The 19,366-nt window shown below is 44.0% G+C and overlaps 1 protein-coding gene across 3 annotated transcripts in view; it reads left to right on the top strand.

Moving 5' to 3' along the window:
• The window catches only part of GRIN2A (glutamate ionotropic receptor NMDA type subunit 2A), a 446,460-nt gene that overhangs the window by 391,023 nt on the left and 36,071 nt on the right, over window positions 1-19,366 (top strand). For all 3 annotated transcript variants that reach the window (XM_079944201.1, XM_079944202.1, XM_079944200.1), the window contains exon 12: window positions 6,637-6,824. In XM_079944201.1, the coding sequence (XP_079800327.1) occupies window positions 6,637-6,824 (188 nt within the window). The remainder of the gene's footprint in view (window positions 1-6,636; window positions 6,825-19,366) is intronic.

Raw genomic sequence — 19,366 nt, 5'->3', positions numbered from 1 at the left:
AATGCCCTTCACCCACTAATAGCCCTGTGTCTGGGTGCTTGATGATGACCTGCACCATCGCTTCTCTGCGCAATGACATCATCACTGCCCCAGCAAAGTCCTGAATTTGCACCAGGGTGTGCAATTTCCAAAACACCTTCACTCCCGTTTCCATCCATCCAATATCCAGCCCTGTGAATGAGCTATTCCCCCATCTTACAGATGAGAAAACCGAAGCTCGAAGAGGTCCCATGAGTGGGTCTCATTCATAGAGCTGGCAAAGGTGGACCTGAACCCCGTCCACTGTTCCACAGTTGCCCAAACGTGCTGACTGGCCTGAATTACTGGCTGACGTGCTCCTCCTCCTAGCGAGGCTTTGATGTGCCCTAAAGAAATACATTCAGTTCTCATCAAAGAGATTCGTTCTTTTTAATTAATTAATTTATTTATTTATTTGGTTTTGACAGCGCTGCGCACAGGCTTTCTCTAGTTGCCGTGAGTGGGGGCTACTCTTCGTTGCGGTGCGTGGACTTCTTGCTGCGGTGGCTTCTCTTGTTATGGAGCCTGGGCTCTAGGCATGCGGACTTCAGTAGTTGTGGCTCACGGGCTCTAGAGCGCAGGCTCAGTAGTTGTGGCGCACGGGATTATTTGCTCCGCGGCATGTAGGATCTTCCCAGACCAAGGCTCGAACCCGTGTCCCCTGCAACGGCAGGCAGATTCTTAACCACTGTGCCACCAGGGAAGTCCCCAAAGAGATTCTTAATTCTCAGTAATGCTTTAGACTAGACCTCCAAAACATACACACATAACACACACACACACACACACACACACACACACACACACACACACTCTGGTTTCATTAATTCATCAGAGCGAGTCAATATCTATGTCTAGTTAAAGACTTCTTGAATGTTAATGAATGAATAATTAATTTTAACTATATAATTAGCCTTTAAATGTGCTGAGACCCCCAGAGAGCATCTGAAAACATGCATGAGGAGATGATGAGCTAAAGCCGGAAACTTTTGATTAGGAAATGTCAAGCCACTTGACAATACAAGTCCCTTTCCCCAAAGGGGCCATGCCTTGACTGGGGGCCATGGTGTCCCCTTTTGTAGGGAGAATCAGCTTTGCCGGTAAACAGTCTTGGGGCCAGGAGTGAACATTCAGGCCATCGTGTAGGTACAGGAGAGACCAACGGAAGTAACAGGGTCAGATCTACACACTCCAGAAAGCTGTGGCAGCTCTTCAAAGCTGTCAAAAAATCTGGCAGGAAACTGCTGGGTTAAAGTGGCATGGAGCGCACATGACAGTCCTCCTTACTTTGCTTCTTGGCAAATTTGCAGAGAGGAGGTCTTATTTCCCCCTCTCATTCTGAATTACTGTCATTTTTTATCGTTTGCTTTCCTTGAGGGCTGCGGGTGACAGGGAGAGGGTGACAGCACCCACACAGCCTCCGTGATGCCTGGCGGGGGGTGGGCACATCACACAGCCAGCACAGCACAGCATGAATTTTCAGACTCCGGTTCTGTTCCAGCCCTTGCACTGGGGAGCCGAGATGTCGTTTCATTTGTCACAAATGTTTGGAGCAGTGCTCGCCCTTCTGTAGGGAGCAGAGGCAGAGAGGCGGGCTGGGTAGGGCCTCTGTCCCCATCACGGTCCTTAGACCGGATCTTTGAGCCCCACCCACCCAGTGGAAGAAGCACTGAGCCGGTGACAGCCATGTGGCTCGGTAGGAGCTGGGAAGGCAGAGACATAGATGTCCTCCCCTTGAAAAGCAGGAGAAGAAAACACCAAGCAGAGAAGCGTCACTGTGTTCCCTCCCTGTGAGCCCTTAAGCTTCCAGCTGATGGCTCTGAGTTCTGAGGGGCTCTTCCCTCCAGTGCCAGCCTGTAATCTCTGTGTTGTTCCAAATCCAGTGCTGCCAATTACGCCGCAGCCTAAGATGTCACTCGGTCTCCCACCATCGCAGCTCCAATCCCCCGAATGCTTTTGGTCTAAATTGGGCTTCAGGTGGCCTTTTTCTCTTTCTGACCCCCTACCCTCAACCAGAAGCTGTGGCCATCTATGCCTAAATGTCTCCCAGACATGTAGGATAGGATGTGTTGAGGGCAAGAGATGTTTTCTGTGGAGGTGACTCCAGACCTTACAGCGTTGTGCATCTCCTGGGAAAGAGACAGATGAAACTGAACGACCCACCAAGTCTTTTAAAATTGACGACTCTGGTCTGATCCTTCCACTTTTTTCATAACGCTGGGCTTCATGTAGAGCTGTAACCCCCAGTCTGAATCTCCAAGTAGTAGACAGAGCTGTTTCCATTTATTCCACAAGTCTTATGGGTAACATGGTCAGAGTAGTTAGGTCTGTGACCTCTGTCAGCAGACTGTGTCAAGTCCAAATGCTGCTTTGACGCTTACCTAAGCTGGTCAGCTGTGTCCCTTACTTTACCTCTCAGTGCCTCCGTTTCCTCATTCCGTGGGGACGGCAGTAGTGCATCCATCTTTGCTCAGTTAAAAGGACTCAGTGAAATGAGATAATGTGTATAAAGTATTCAGGACTGGATCTGTCCCACAGAATGCATAAACGTTGTAAGCTCCTTTGCTGTAACATCTGAATTCAATTGCACACATCTGTGTGTCTTGAGCATTTGTTATGTGCCGGGCACTGCGCACACATCTCCTTATATAACATCGCTTTATTCCCAACAGCCCTCGAAGGGCAGGTAACGTCTGCTCCACTTTGCAGCGAGAAGAATGAAGCTCAGAAATACAGGTGCCTTGTTCCAAGTCTTTGAACACAAAGCCCACTCTTGAGGATGTCAGTGAGTTTTACATCTTTTCTTTTCAACAATGGGAACATTTTTCCTTCAGTGGGAAAGAGATCAAAGGCACAGGTCTTTGAGTCGGAGCAAGGAGAGCCCAGGGCCCTCGCTCCCTCCACCTCCCCCGCCCACCGGGAGCCACCGTGCCGGCCACTTCAGTAGCTGCCGGCCACGTGCGGCCATTTACACCAGAATCTAAATTAATGAAATGAAATAAAATTTAAAACTCAGGTTCTCAGTTGCACTAATCACATGCTAAGTGCTCAATAGTTCCATCATCGTAGAAAGTCCTCCTAGACAATCCTGCCGTAGAGGGTTTGTGTTCAGAGTTCAGAAATACTGCCGATGAGCTTCAGGCTGCCTTAGCCTCTCAGAACCTCACCTGCTCATAGACAACATAGGAGAAAATAATAATAATAAATTTCCCTACTGGGCATTTGTGAGGCCCCGGTGGGACGATGTATGTAAAACGCTGTGCACTTTTGTCAAGCATTGTGCAAACAATGGCCTTGTCTATCAGAGGGCTGTATAAGCCCCAGGATGTTTTTAAACATGCAGGTATCTGTGGCCATTGCATTTAGACCCCAGCTCTCTAGAATCATCAATGAGGGACAGAAGTCACAGTCCACATGGCCCTGTGGTTTCCTTCATGTGTTGTCCTCACTTTGGTCCTGACGTGGCCCTGAGACCACAGAGAGTCTCCCTGGCCAGACCGCTCTAAGAGCGTGGCCGCCAGCCACCCAGACAAGCCAGCGTGTGGTTGCTTTGCTCAGAATTAACTGTCTTTTGCAGCTGTCCTCGCTCTGACTTGATGGCATCTTGCATTTGCAAACTTTGTTTTCCGAGAAAACTTCCCTTTTTCTTTGGGCTCATCCGGCTGTTTTTTGCTCAGCTGAAGATCTGTCATGAAATATGGTAATGATTTGCAGAAATCTGTGCCTGTCCGTAAAATATGAATTTAAACTGCTGTTGGGCAACTCTCGTATGAATGCCAGGTACAGTTTTAGATTTCCATTGCAGAAATGCATCAGTGTGTGGTGGGTTAACAGGATGGGGAGGGCTTTCACCCCATGAATACCAACAGGTGGCCTTAACATTTGAATGTACCTAAACGCACCTGTGTGTGTATTTGTTTGGTTTTTGAGGAATTGAGAGAAGAGAGTTGCAGGAATCTTAGAAAGTGTTACTAAAACCCCGGTTCTCGCCATCTCCATGGCAACATGAAGTATTGAGGTGGCAAGCACCCCAACTTCATTAAGAGTACACATGTTGTCCATTTGTCCTGAAGTCCTCAGGGTACACACGTTATCCAGAGTCTCACTTTCCCTCTTGAGATTGACAGAAGGTGACTCTTGGCTTGCAGAACCGTAGGATGCCACAGTTCAAAAGGACCGCAATGACAACCTCATCTCACAGATGAGAAACCAGCAATGCAAAAGAAGGAAGTGACTTTCCGAGGTGGCACCATCATAGACGTAAATGTAGACTAGAACTCAGATCCCTTCCACCTGCTCCCCCGCCGCTCCTGTCACACGCCGTACTGCCATCATAACATAAACCAACCTTTAAAAGCCCCCCAACCTGTATTTGCATGGGTCTCAGCATTGCTGGCTGTCCAAAAAGGGTGTTTCCTCTTGGTTCGACAGCTCTGTTTGCCATTTCTGTTGACAATGCCCAGTTTTTCCCCCTCTTCCACTTGGATGATCTGATCCCCTTTTAATACTCTCAGAGTATAAAACTAAGCCTCCAGCCCTACAGCCCTGAGATGAAAGCTTCAGAGTCTTTCTGTTGGTGAGACAAGCCTTGTAGTCTTGCCCCATCTCTAACCATTACAGAAGCAAAAAATTAAAGTGAAGAACACAGCTGTAAACCTTCCAAATAGTTTTCTTCCCATAGGGAGTCCTTCAGCAGCTGTCTTTGGAAGGATGCAGCGTTTGACATCCTCTTCCTGCCACTTTTATTTTATTTTATTTTATTTTATTTTATTTTTGCTTCACTGTTGTATGTCTTCTTGTTAGGGAGTGAAGGGCAGTAAAGTTGAGGAAGTGTCAGGAAGTTGAGAACTCTCCCATTTAGTTTTCCTACCTACATTAGAGTTGAGATATCCATCCCCTGTATTCAAGGTTGATCATTTCAGCCTTGTTAAATAACTTTAAAAATTGGAAACAACATACATGCCCACCAATAAAGATGTAGGTCATGAATTAGACACAGCCGTGCCTTTGAGGGGATTACTGGGTGCTTGCCTTTTGGAGGGTGCTGACTGGGAGGGGTAAACAGGACTTCTGAGGTGATAGTGATGTTCTCTACTTCAGTCTGCATGGTGATTTCAAGGATGTACACATATGTAAAAATTTATCTAGTGCTTTATTCCATATAAGGTATACCTCAATAAAAATAAATGTACCAAAAAATTAAAAAGAGTGCTGTACACTGACATAGAAATACATTCACTGTGTGTGGGGTTAAACGAGAAAAGAAAGCCATTGGTGAAATGGTTTGCGTGGTGTAATTATATTTGGAGAGTTGAAACAGGGTTGGCAAACTACGTCCCATGGGCCAACCTGTGTTTTGCAAAGAACCTTTTATTGGAACAGAGTTGAATTCCTTCATTTATGCATTGTCGCTGGCTGCTCTCATGCTGTGTGTTAATTTCCTAGGGCTGTCATAACAAAGCATTACAAGCTAAGAAGCTTAAACGATAGGAATTTTTTGTCTCAAACTTCTGGAGGCTGAAACGCGGAGATCAAGGTGTCAGCAGGGCTGTGCTGCCTCTGAAGGCACTTGGGAAGGATCTGTCCGGGCCTCTCTCCTGGCTTCTGGTAGTTCCGAGGCTTGTGGCAGCATAACTCCAACCTTCACCTGGCGTTCTCCCTGTGTGCACGTCTGTGTCCAAATTTCCCCTTTTTATAAGGACATCGGTCATATTGGATTAGGAGCCCACCCTGCTCCATATGACCTCATCTTAATTACATGTGCAATGACCCCATCTCCAAATAAGGTCATATTTGGAGGTACTGGGGGGTTAGGACTTCAACATACGAATTTTGAGGAAACACAGTTCAGCTTCATGCTACAACAGAAAGCTGAGTAGTTGCACCAGAGACCAAGCCTAAACGATTTATTATCTTGCCTTTATAGAAAAAGTTACCAACCCCTGTTTTAAAAGGAGTGTGTATGTGTGTTTGTGTGTGTGTGTATATGAGGTGTGTGTATACACACATGCATATAAACTTTGGAAAGTTGTTCACAAATTTATTAACAGAGGTTGCCTCTGAGTTATGGAATTATAGGCAATTTTAATTTTAATTGTATTCTTAATATTTTCTGCATTATTTGGATTTCTAAAATTTATTTTGTAATAATTTTTATAATATAAATGAAACATGTTTCATAAACATGTTTCTTAGGGCAGGAAGAGACATCATTCCTATTTAGTCTGTCTCCCCTTCCTGCACGAAACCATCTGATTCTCCTGTCCCTTAATGGTTTATTTTGTTCTAATGCAAACCTTTCTAAATAGGCCACTGCTCTTCCCTGTTGGGAGTGCTAAGGGCAAACACTTGCAAACCAGCAAATTCGACTGTTTACTCACTTGGGCATAAGGATTCTTCACGTCTTTATTTAACTGCCTCTTGAAACTTTGAGAGAAAAGGTTCTGGCTTTTATCTCCTCATTAAAAATAGATCCTTTTATGCTGATGGGATGGAGCCGTCATGAATCATCATCTCCCATGTGAAAGAAAGTGTGTGATGCTGGATCAGGCCTTAGGAGCTGGGCCCTGAGACGGTACCTCGCCTTCCCCGTGACTCCCTGGTTTCTTGTCATTGCAGGAAACTGGACGCTTTCATCTATGATGCTGCGGTCTTGAATTATAAGGCTGGGAGGGACGAAGGCTGCAAGCTGGTGACCATCGGAAGTGGGTACATCTTTGCCACCACTGGTTATGGAATTGCCCTCCAGAAAGGCTCCCGTTGGAAGAGGCAGATTGACCTGGCCCTGCTCCAGTTTGTGGGTGATGGTAAGACCTTGGTTGACCCCCTACTTCTGAGGGACTTGAGACCCTCACACTCTGTTTTCTAACTGGCTTTCCAGTAGATCTTTGGGTGGTGAGTTTGCTCACCAAAAGTATTTATTGAGTGCTGATCACATGATACCACGACTCTCGTAATGGAAACCAATTACAGACAACTCAGTAAATTAAAAGGAGTTTATTTTAAGGATGCAGAAGTGTCTATCTCAGTGAATTTAAGAAAGAGTTGAGCAAATAGGTTCAGAGGAAAAAACAGGAACCAGGACAGTCCTGGGGCCTCAACAGCAGGAATTCATAGGTCCTCTCTGTAGAGCAGTGGCTCTCAGTGCGGGGCAGGGATTTTGCCCCCCAGGGGATATTTGGCTGTGTTTGGAGATATTTTTGATTGTCATGACAGGGAGGCTATTTGATACCGGCATCCGTGGGTAGAGGCCAGGGGTGAGGGATGCTGGCAAACATGCTACAATGCCCAGGACAGGCCCCCACATCTCAAAACACAGAATTAATCTGACCCCAAACGTTAATAGTATCAGGGTTAAAAAAACTCTGCTCTAGAGCAGTGACATTATGTAACAAGGCTACAGTAAGTCCCAATCTCTATTTGCCAAATTCTAAATTTCAAATTCCAGAGGAAGGATTCCTGATGCATTTTGGGTCAAGCACTCTTTCTTGGACCCATCAGGAGTGAATAAGGGGTGGGGTTACGTTGTACTAACACAACAGCTCCAACTATTATCCTATGGAGGAATGAAGGCGAGCCAATCTCTATAAAGGGAACAGTGAGCAGAAATCCCATGGGTTTCCTCTACAGTCCACCTCTCGGCTGCCTATCGTGCAAAAAAAGGCTGTTTCCACCCTCACGGGGCTTACAGTCTAATGGGATGATGGTACTTCTGTACTCATAGCTGGTGATCTCACCGCAGCCCATTGTTCGCTAGCATGGGTTTTAGAATCCTCTCATGGCTCACATGGCATGCTAGTTACCCTTGGACTTGCCAAAACTGAGACAGGAAAAGCAAAGGCAGCACAGATGGCAGGTGAACCCTTAAAACTTGAGTAAGTGTGAGTAGGCAACAAAAGCTCAGGGCATCGGGCAGAAGCTGCCTTCAAGAACGGTGGAAGCTATATTCGGAGATGGTGCCAGGACAGGCTACGCCTGTCTAGAGCTGGTAGAGGACAGCCTGGCAACCACCATGGCCAAATATGGTACTGAAAGGGGCAGAGGTTAGTGCTGTGGCTGGTGTGAATTTGAACAGAGTGCATAATGCCTTATAGTCTCTACTCCCAGAATTAAACCCCGGATTCTCACAATGCCATCAAGAAATCTAAGTGTGCTTTATATTTCTCTCCCAAACGAAAGCATCTGATTCTTTGAATTCCCTATAGGGCATTTGTACCTTCCTCAGATCAAGAGCCGTGTTCTCTGCTGTGTCATAGTGATTTGTGGCTGTGTTGCTCAGCTGTTGCTGTGAAATCTTGGAGGTACACGACAATAGCATGTATTTTGCTCGTGGGAGCACAGATTGAGTGGAAAAGCTCTGCCTCAGGCCGTAGTGGCTCCCCTGATGCTGCAAGACCATGGGTCATCTCTGTGGTCTCTGTTCCACCTATGTTTATTCTGGGTCTCAGGCTGAAGGGGCAGCACCTACCTGGGACAAGCTCTTCCCTTGGCTATGATGAAGGCAAAGGGAAAAACACCTACCTGCACGTGCACATTTCAAGTCTCTGCTTTTTCAGATCCACGTCGGCTAACACCCTTCTGTCCAAAGTAAGTCCTGTGGCCAAGCCCAAAGTATACTCTGGAGGTATACTCTGCCTTGTGTGGAGGAGTTTGGGAGTTAGGTGACAAGGCATGTGGACACAGAGAGGAGTGAAGCACCCCTCCACCACAGTGCTTGACTAAGCACCTCCACGTGGGGTGCAGTTCTCGGTAAACGAGAGTCTTGTTTCCAGCAGTAAACACGACAAAATCTTGGGCATGACAGGTAACTGGTCAATGAAGGATTGAATGGATAAATACATGCATGGATGAATGGTTGGTGTCAGGATGCATTTCATTTGACAGGAAACTTTTAAATATGATGGGTAGCTGTCAAATAAGTCAGTTCTAACTCTACTCCTACCTACCACTGCTGTCACTCTTGCAGCATCTATTATGAAATAGCAACATATTTGGGGAATAGAATATGCCAATCACCATACCGGATGCATTACATGTGTTCTTTAATTTAATATTCGTTAACAACTTTATGAAGTTAAATATTGCTTATACTCATTTTACAGAGGAGGAAACTTCAGCTCAGCGGGCTTGTGAGTCCCCTAGTGAGTAAGTGACAGTCTTACTTAAGGGGCCTTACTCTGGACGGGGGTCGATCATGTAAGACTCTTGTTTCATTCAGTTCTCTAGGACGTCTATCAAAGTTGGCTAATCAGATGCTTGAGATATATGGAAACTTTAGGAAAAAGTAATTGTGTATGTGTGAACAATATCTATTGTCCCATTTACAAATGCTTCTGTGAAAGGGGTAATTTTTCTTAGCCTCAGTTTACTCATCTTCAACTAAATGCAGAAATATTTACCTGATAAGGTTGTCATGAAGACAAAATGAGAGGTTCTATGTAAAGAGCTAGCTAAGTACAGCCACCTGGAAATAGAAATGGTTCAATCAATGCTAGCTGTTGCCATCGTCACCCCCAGCGCCATCAACGCCATCATCACCCTGCTCCCCCTCCCCCTCCTCGTCGTTGTTGTCCATCCACAAATCCAGCATTCAGCACAGCCCGGTTAGCGTCGTGGTTTTGATAATATGGTCAAGTTAGCATCATGGAAATGCGGTGCTGAACAGAGAATGTCCTCTTTGTGGCAAATTAAAAAAAATAAAAAGTAAAGGCAGCCAGATAAGCCAGAGGTGTGTTCTTTGTACGAGCAGAGCATCCAGATTCTTGGAGATATTTTCTGTCCCGACTCGTGGCTTTTCTGGTCAGACTCTCTGGGCTGGAAAATGTGTCTTCACAGCTTCATCTTTAGAGACCACCCGGGGGCAAAGACATTGGAGAGAAAATGACGTTGCTCCAGGGGGCGTCTTAAGATAATCTTCTCGGAAAGCGTGTCCAGTTCTGAATATCTCTCTAGGAGTAAATACATGAATTAACACATCTGCGTAAATATTTCACTTATCTCATGCAGCTTCAGCAGGATTAATTATGCTTTGAAATTAGACCTGGAAAGAGCACAGTGCTGAGCGGTCCCCAATTATTATTCATCCTCTGGAATGGAGTGTTTATCTCTTGTTATAGAGTAGCTTCGGTGGACGATTACAAGTCTAATGAGTGTCAAAAGTATAAAAAATTTTCCTAATGAGCTGTGTAAATATAACCTTTGAATGGAGTGTTTGGTTATTGTGAAACCTCTTATGTGAAGCCTGCCAGGCATTTCCCTAGGAAACAGGCTACTGATCTCCCTTAAGAGACGCACAGGATCCCAGTAAGACCTTTCCTTCCTTTTCCTGTCTAACTGTCGTGTTCTTTCTGGAACAGTGGAGTGCACCGTGGGGACACTCAAAGGTACTTTTCAGCATTGATCATCAATACCCAACGTTTACTGAGAAACACACATTCTCAGGCACTGACGTTCCAAGAAGGCGATCTCATGGTCTTTTCCTTCTTTCTTTCAAGGAGCTTACAGTCCAGTTGGTTGCCAATGTATGAAACTAAAATATCTAATCTCAAAGTATGAACATATTTGTAATAATGCGTATATATCTATGAGTTCATATATACTATATATGTGTTTATATATATACACAGCTATATATACTCTTTGGTATCTTGGGTAGGTGAGAGAATGCTCAAGGAGAAATATGAGATAGATCAGCTTTTTTTTAAATGGAAGAATGAAAAGACAGAATAAGTCATAAAGAAAACAAGTAAGATCTAGACAAAGATAAGAATAGGCCAGAGTTCACAAAGCCGCGTTCATTAACTTATCCTGCGACCAGCAAGTAACTGGTGGGTCCCTGTTATCACCCTGGCACCTAAAAGCTGACAGCTGAGTGAGAACATAAAGAATGAGTAAGTCTGGGACCTAAAAAAAATGGCATTTCTGGTTTCAAAGGGGAGGTTGAACAGGAGATCTCTTAGGCCCCAGCAATCTCATGGATTTCGTAATTTTTTATGTGATTCTGGGATTTGAAGAGTCGGAAGGAAGATCATAGAGGTTAAAAGCACTTTCGATGTATAGAGGCCAGCAAAAAGATATCAGGGAGAACAAGATGATATAATAATATTATTCAGAAACAAGCGATGCTGAGAAAATAGAAGGAAACCATCGTTTTTAAAAATTTATTTATTTTTGGCTGCATTGGGTTTTCGTTGCTGCGCAGAAGCTTTCGCTAGTTGCGGCGAGCGGGGGCTACTCTTCGTTGCGGTTCACTGGCTTCTCATTGTGGTGGCTTCTCTTGCTGCGGAGCACGGGCTCTAGGCGCACGGGCTTCAGTAATTGTGGCACACAGGCTTAGTAGTTGTGGCACACGGGCTTAGTTGCTCTGGGGCAGGTGGGATCTTCCCGGACCAGGGATCAAAGCCGTGTCCCTTGCATTGGAAGGTGGATTCTTAACCACTGTGCCACCAGGGAAGCCCTATCATATACTTCTATAAATTATTTATATGGTGTATTCCATTGCACTTATGTTTAGGTATATATGATAGATATCATATATAAATATTTGAAAGATATGACACATGTATCTGTTGTATTCATATTGTATTCTAGGATAACCAACTCAACCTATTTTGCTGGGACTCTCCCAGTTTTAAAACTAGCTAGTGACCCCAATTATATCATACTTGGGCATATATGATAAATATCATATATGAAATGTTTTCAAGATTCCATCTATATCATTTCAGTTGGATAGGTGCATTGGGTTCCCTTTGTCCCTTTTGTACTGCAACTTTGCAAGCAATCGCCTTAAAGACTCATTCAAATTGGTAACAAATCAGAAAGAACCACACCCTCTGCTCTTGTGTCAATAAGGAACCTTGCAGCGATAGACTCCAGAGCTTTGGAAAGCACCACGCCAGGGTAAGATGCTCACAGGTCTTGGAGCGGGGGAGTGCTGGGGGGGGTGGTAGTCAGTGGAGAATCCCCCTCCCTGCTTCCGGGTGGGTCAGTGTTAGTGTTCCTGATTCCTTTATTTGTTGGCGGCTCTTCCACTGAAGCTCGCAGGATGGCTTTTGATGGTGAGAGACCCCGTGCTGCCAGCCAGAGTCGAGGGTGTTTGTGCGATTGCAGAAGTTCTTTGTGTATCTAATTAGGATTCTCATAAATTGCTCTGAGCCACTGGATGGGTGGCTAACATCCTCAGCACTGTCCTCATCCAGCTTCCCAGCTTAATATTTTGGGCCAACATCCGAGTCTCAGGGAGAGCTCGACACCCCTGCAGCCTGGGTGGTGAGGCACCCACGCTTCCACTCTGAGGATGGGCACGTCTCTGCGTGGCTTTTGCAGCCCGTCTTCTTAGGGCTGGCTTAGGAAAGGTATGGCGTGTGGGTTGAGGAAATCACTGAAGGCCACTTCACTCCTAAATATTTTCCCTGCTCGGCTGCCTACAGTATTTGAAATTCCACCATTTGGAATTTTTTTCAGGTAAGCGTAGATTTTTCCATGCAACCCCCTTTAAAAATGGAGTCCCTTCTTACATCTTCTCCTGAACCCATTTCCTACTCTGATATCTGACCCATCCTTCAGCCCATGTACTCCTCCATTTCCTTAAAGACTACAGCTCTAGATATGCTTATAAACTATAAACTCCTTTAGCTCCATGCTTACAGCATTCTTGTGGCATTTAGCAAACCAACACATAAAAGGGGTGCAATGGAAGGTTCTGCAACTTCCTAGCTGCATGGCCAATCTATTTCTCTGAGTGCCAGGTTCCTCATCTTTAAATTGGAGTTGTTTAAGGATTGAGTGTGAGAACAAACATAAAGAAACTAGGCCGGTGCTTGGCACACACTAGACGCCTACTCCTTGCTGTCCTCTCCACGTCCCCTGTCCCCTGCCGTGCCCTGCACTGTCAGTCCCTGGAGGGCACACTCTTTCACGTCCATTCTTGTTGCCCTTTCGTTTCCCCTAGGACTCGTTCCTGAGCTTCGCACATAGTAGGTGCTCAAATAAAACTCCGTGGATGAATGAATAAATGAATGAATGGATTTGAAAACACCACAGATATACTTTGGGGGGGCTTATTTCATTAATTAAATATCTTCTCTGATGAAGGGGATGTTTTCTTCTTTGGGAAGGACATCAGGTGTCTCTAGGGAAGAGACCCAAAGAGGTAATCACTAAATCACTGTTCAGTCTGACAATCTTCCCAAACCTCTGACCCCCATATTCACTATGAGACAGGCAAGTTCTTCTGTTGTCTAATTTGTGTGCTATAGTAGGCAAATATCTCTGTTTTACTTTTTCTTTTTAACGCAATTTTTCTGGCAGAGATAATCAGCAAGATTAGATATTCCCTGGCTTTTAGAACCGGAGTGGATCGTAAATCGTTGGTGAGTTTGTGGTTTGTAATCAAGGAGGTGAATGAGAGAAGGAGTGTTTTCCTTAGGGTTTGGCAAACTATGACCACGTCTCCAATCCAGCCACTGCCTGTTTTTGAAAGTGAAGCTTTATTGAAACACAGCCACATCTGTTCATTCAGGTATTGTCTGTGGCTGCTTTCACTACCATGGCAGAGTTGAGTTGTTGCAACAGAAGCTATAGGACCTGCAGAGCCCCAAATATTTACTATCTAGCCCTTTATAGAAAAAGTATGATGACCCTGGTCGTAGACTGTCTGGAGAAAGACAAGAAAGGCAGAGAAGACTTGAAATTGTAGGTTCTTCCGAGGGAAGGGAAAAGATTTAGATGGAAAAAGGAAGAAAGAGGCAGATAGGAAAGAGGGACAGGGAATATGAGGGGAAGAAAGGAAAGAAGAGCAGGAATAAAATGATAAAGGGATAAAGGAGAAAAGAATGGTCCAAAACGAAGGACAGAGGAAGAGATAGGGAAAAAGAGGAGGAGAAAAAGGAGAGATGAGAGGGCAAAGAAAGGCAGGATGGGGAGAGGAGAGACCAGAGAGAGCAGTGTGCTGGGACTAGTCAGGCAGTATTCAGCCTGGGCATCTAGAGCAGGCTGGTTTGTTCATCTGAGCCATTAGCCATATTGAAGATGACACTGAACAAGCTGGCAGCCGTCCGCTACCCCTTCTTGGCTCCTTGGTGGAGCTGGGCACATACCCCCGGCTGACTCACTCCTGCCTCGGAGAAGTCTAATCTGTCTCCTGCTGGCCTTCCGTGCCATCAATTCTTCATGACATAGGCCCCTGTGTCCTCAGATGACTCAGCAACACCCTATGTCAACCAGTAGCCTTGGACCATTTTAAGAGATAAACACCAAAATAAGGATGGGGGATGTGTGGGAGAGGAGGTGCCGAGAATCTGGGAACTTACTTGGAGGGGGAAGAGAGTTTTCCATGACTCTAAATGGAAGTCATTCAAAGCTACCATTATCATTGTTATGTTATTTTTATGGACGTTTATAATGACAGGTAACACAGAGGGATAACTATGGGTCATAAAATAATCTGTCTTTATATGTATTAATTTCATACAGTCCTCACGGTGATTCAATGACCTGAGTTATGATTACAACTACCTGTCTACAGGTTGAGGAAACTGAGTCACAGGAAGGTTAAGTAATGTGTCAAGCTAGCATGTGGCCAGTCTGACCTGGGCAAGCAGGCTCCAGGGCCTTCGTTTGAACCATTATGCTGTATTGCTTCTCCTTTATCTGCCGTAACCCTCCCAGACATCTCATAAGGCAGGCGTTACCACCTGGGAAGGGGCAAAGCTGAGATTTAAACACAGGTGGGTCAGCATCCAGCCTCTGTTCCTTCCTCTTTCACTGAAGGAACAGCATGGTTCGCCTTTAGGTGATGCTGGGCAAAATAACTTGGCGACAGGGGTTGAGGGTGGGAGAGAAAGTGACCTATGTTTTTTCCATCTTTCCACGGAGAAGGAGACTTGTCCATGCCCCAGGCACTGGCACCATGGGAAAAGACTCAGCCTAATTTTTGAGATCATTCAACCCTGGCAGTTTGGGGAAAACTCAGGACCCAGAAGCAAGAGATGAGAAGGAATGAAACAGGGACAGGATGTATAAGAGGAGTCAGATGTTTGGCCCCAATACAGGCTTGCAGAGCAGCCTCCCCAGGTTCACAAGGACCGTCTTGGTTGCTGGTATTTCTTGCTCCCCACAGAGGTCCTCGGAGCTGCATAATCCCCAGCATTTCAGAAAGTTGTTGTTCCTTGCTAAACGTATTTTAATCAAATTGAGACTTCAAAGGTGGAAATCACAGTTTGGGCTGAGCAAGACTACTCTGTAAATCACAGACTTTGTAATCAAGTTAGCAAAGGCCAGGGACCATAGACAGAGCCCCCCAATTTATTCACACATTTGCTCATTCATTCATTCGTTCTCCCTCTAGACATTCATCAACAAAGAATAACTGAGCAGCTTCCAAGCTCCAGGTGGTGGGACATAAAAATGCTTAAAGGCTTTTGCTCTGTTGCCTTCACAGTCACCTTACTTACAAAGATGCTTTTGGCACTTCTGTGTTCGTCAGACTCACTTGGGGAGCCTGTTGAAAGTACAGATACCTAATTTTTCACCCCACAGGGCATTTTTACATCTTCTCTGGGTGATTCTAATGCACAATAAGACTTAAGAACCACTCTTTAGAATAACAGTATTTAGCATTTAGAAGCTGCTTATTCTCTGATTAGCAGGTACTGGATATCAATGTCAGTGGCCAATAGACCCCACCCATTTGGAGTCTATGAAGTTGGATGTTGGCCCTGTGTTTTATTCATCCTCCTTCTCTCAGGTCTCTTACTTGAGTTTCCATATCCAGAGACCTTGGTGATTGTGAAAACCCAAGGAAGAAATGGTGTGGAGCTGTGTCAGCCTGCACGCTGACCACAAAAAGGAACATAGGAGATACTGGGTTAGACCGTTAACAGAAGTAGTCAAATAGGCTTGAATGTTTCTCATTCAGAAAGGAACAAAATAGACATGAAAGTGTTTGTTGCTTCCAAAGATTTCGTTGTCATGTATTGACTATAATAACAGCATTAAAAAAAAAAAAAAAAAAGCAGGCAAGACTGAAAGACCCACATTTGGGCAGAAAATGAGCCAGTGTTTCTATTGATTAAATTAGATCTGGAACCAGGTTTGGATTGGATGGTTGTCCTGATTCCTTACACATGCAGATGTGGTCTCATTGGAAACCACCAGGGACATGTGGCCGGAAACCATTACTGATGAGTTGACTGAGTCTGATTTTTTCCTATGGATTTCATTAATGCTCCCACTCTATGTGGGTGACTTTTACATGTACCCAAACCTCATTTATACACAAAATAGCAGCTTTGATGATATATACCCAAAGGCGGTGATGATTAAAATGAACGTTTGATGCCCAGCAACTAAGTCACTTTGAGCCTCCTATGACCTAAAAACGAAGTCCAGGGCAAACTACTCATTCGGAAATAAAATGTTTTCAAAGGAAGAAATGTGTCAATCCTAAGCATAGAGTAGCAATAAAGGACTTAACTGCTCCTTCACTGGCCTGTGACCAGATGGTACCGTAGAAATTAGACTTGTTTATCTCCCTACTAATTTTAACTAGAGACATATTTGGAATAATAATGGAAGGGCACTTACTGAAGAAACAGATAAAATCCATAAATATCCTGGAGAGCCATTGACTCTCCCTCTCTGTTAAAGCTCTGAGGGTTTTCATCTGTGTAAGTTCACAGTGAATTTCCCGATAGGTCTCTTGAGATCCAGAGTTGCAGTGTTTATTATCAATCTGACACCAGGATTAGAACAAGGTCAGCGGTGCCATATTCCTGCCTGACAAGCAGTGAATCAGTCAAACCAGGGAAAGTCAAATGTTGAGAGAACCATCAAAGGTGAAATGAAACATAATGAATGGTTTGCTGGTAAGTCAAACACTGATGTCACAGACCCTTATGTAGGATTTACGGGATGGATAAGCAATGACCTCAAATCCCTCTCGGTCTACATTTTTTTAAATAAATTTATTTATTTTTGGCTGCGTTGGATCTTTGTTGCTGCATGCAGGCTTTCTCTAGTTGCGGCCAGCAGGCGCTACTCTTCCTTGTGGTGCGCGGGCTTCTCATTGCAGTGGCTTCTCTTGTTTCAGAGCACAGGCTCTAGGCGCGTGGGCTTCAGTAGTTGTGGCACGCAGGCTCGGTAGTTGTGGTGCACGGGCTTAGTTGCTCTGAGGCATGTGCGATCTTCTTGGACCAGGGATCGAAGCCGTGTCCCCTGCATTGGCAGGCGGATTCTTAAACACTGTGCCACCAGGGAAGTCCCAGTCTACGTTTTTTTGAACACTTTAATTTGGAAAGGCAACATAATATACACATAAAATCACCCCAACCTACTACCTTAACATAATCGTTTTCAAGTTATATATTACCTTCTGAACCTTGTTACTTACAGACACATTTCTTTAAATAAGTATAATTATTGGTTATATACACTTTTATGTTCTACTGTTTTCATTTACCAGTATATTTTAAACATTTTTGCATGGCGTTACATAATCTGGTCCTCACAGTTATTTTAATTTTTGCCTAAAATACCATAATCATTATTAAGCCATAATTCATTACATTATTTTCCTAACGTTAAACACTTCGTTTTTTTCCTAATGTAGATAATGCTGGAATGAACATCTTTCTGCCCATTGTTTTTCTCTTTTGAATTGTTTATTTGTAACAATCTCTTAGATGTAGATTTTGAAGGGTTAATGGCTGTAAACATCTCTAGGAGCCTCACTCTGTAGTCTCATATTAATGCCCCAAAGGTTTGTCTCCATTGAAAAGTGCTTCTAATAATGAATCAATGGACCAATTTTACAATAACCTAGCAGCATCGAGTGTTACCATTTGTTTTGATATTTTAGGAGGTGCAATGTTGCCTTAATTTGAATTCCTTCAAATACTGGTGAAAATGGGGGGAAAAAGTGAGTTGTCTTTTCATCTTTTGGGGGCATTTAACTATTTTTACATACAAATTTTAGTGGACATTTTGTATATCCTGGTAATTTATTACAACTTTGGTGGTACCATTTCACACACAAAAAAAATCATAGATGTAGCAGCTTGGCATGCAGTTAAGAACAAAGGCTTTGGGTTCAGATATAAGAACTGACCTTTACCAGTTCTATGACCTTAGGAAATTTACTTACCCTTTTTTTTTCTTTTTGCGGTATGCGGGCCTCTCACTGTTGTGGCCTCTCCCGTTGTGGAGCACAGGCTCCGGACGCACAGGCTCAGCGGCCATGGGTCACGGGCCCAACCGCTCTGCTGCATGTGGGATCCTCCCGGACCAGGGCACGAACCCGCGTCCCCTGCATCGGCAGGCGGACTCTCAACCACTGTGCCACCAGGGAAGCCCTACTTACCCTTTTTAAGGGCCAGTTTCCTCCTCTTTCAATTGGGGATTGTAATGGCACCAATCTCACCAAGTTAAATAGTATACTTGGTATATACCCATCAAACAGTAGGTACCCAATAAATATCATAGATGATAACAATGATTAAATTGGGATTTATTCTTGTTCATATATATATTATTTTGTAATCATTTTATTTCCATTTTTGATTGCTTAAATCAGGATCCTGCAAATTATGGCCCACGTTAGCCCATTGCCTGTCTTTGTAAATAAAGTTTTATTGGAACACATCCCATCCATTCATGCACTTTGTGTTTTTATGGCTGCTTTCGAGCTGCAAGGTCAGAGCTGAGTAGTTGTGACAGACACTATATGGCTCGTAAAGCTGAAAATATTTACTAATTAGCCCTTTACAGAAAAAGATTGCTGACCTCTGGCTTAAATTATAAAAGTAAAACATGTCTTGTTAAATAATTCCAATAATATGGAAGAATTTGACATAGCTCATGCCCCTTCATCCTTTAAGACATTTTTGTTAAAAAAAGTTCATATTTCTTTAAAAATGAGGTTTTTATTTTCTGTTTAGGAAGTCAGCTTCCTTCCACTTTCTTGTTATTCCCTCTTTTGACCCCCAAAGTGGAAGAACACCTTAGACCTCTACTATGCCACTCTTCTTTTTTTTTTTTTCCCCTTCTGTGGACTGTAATATACAGTCAACCTTGGTATCAGTGGGGACTGGTTCCTTTGGTTCCCTCAGTTACCAAAATCCACAGATGTTCAAGTCCCTTATATAAATGGAGTAGTATTTGCATATAACTTATGCACATTCTCCCACATACTTTAAATCATCTCTAGGTTACTTTTAATACCTAATACTATGTAAATGCTATGTTAATAGTTGTAAATACAATGTAAATGCTATGTAAATAGTTGCGGCTGCACTGCAAATCAAAGTTTTTCTTTTTGGAACTTCTTGGAATTTTTTTCTGAAAAATT

Source organism: Stenella coeruleoalba, assembly GCF_951394435.1.
Source record: "Stenella coeruleoalba genome assembly, chromosome: 15".
Taxonomy (NCBI): Eukaryota; Metazoa; Chordata; class Mammalia; order Artiodactyla; family Delphinidae; genus Stenella; species Stenella coeruleoalba.
The sequence above is the reverse complement of the archived record's forward strand: the minus strand, read 5'-3'. Positions and strand labels throughout refer to the sequence as shown.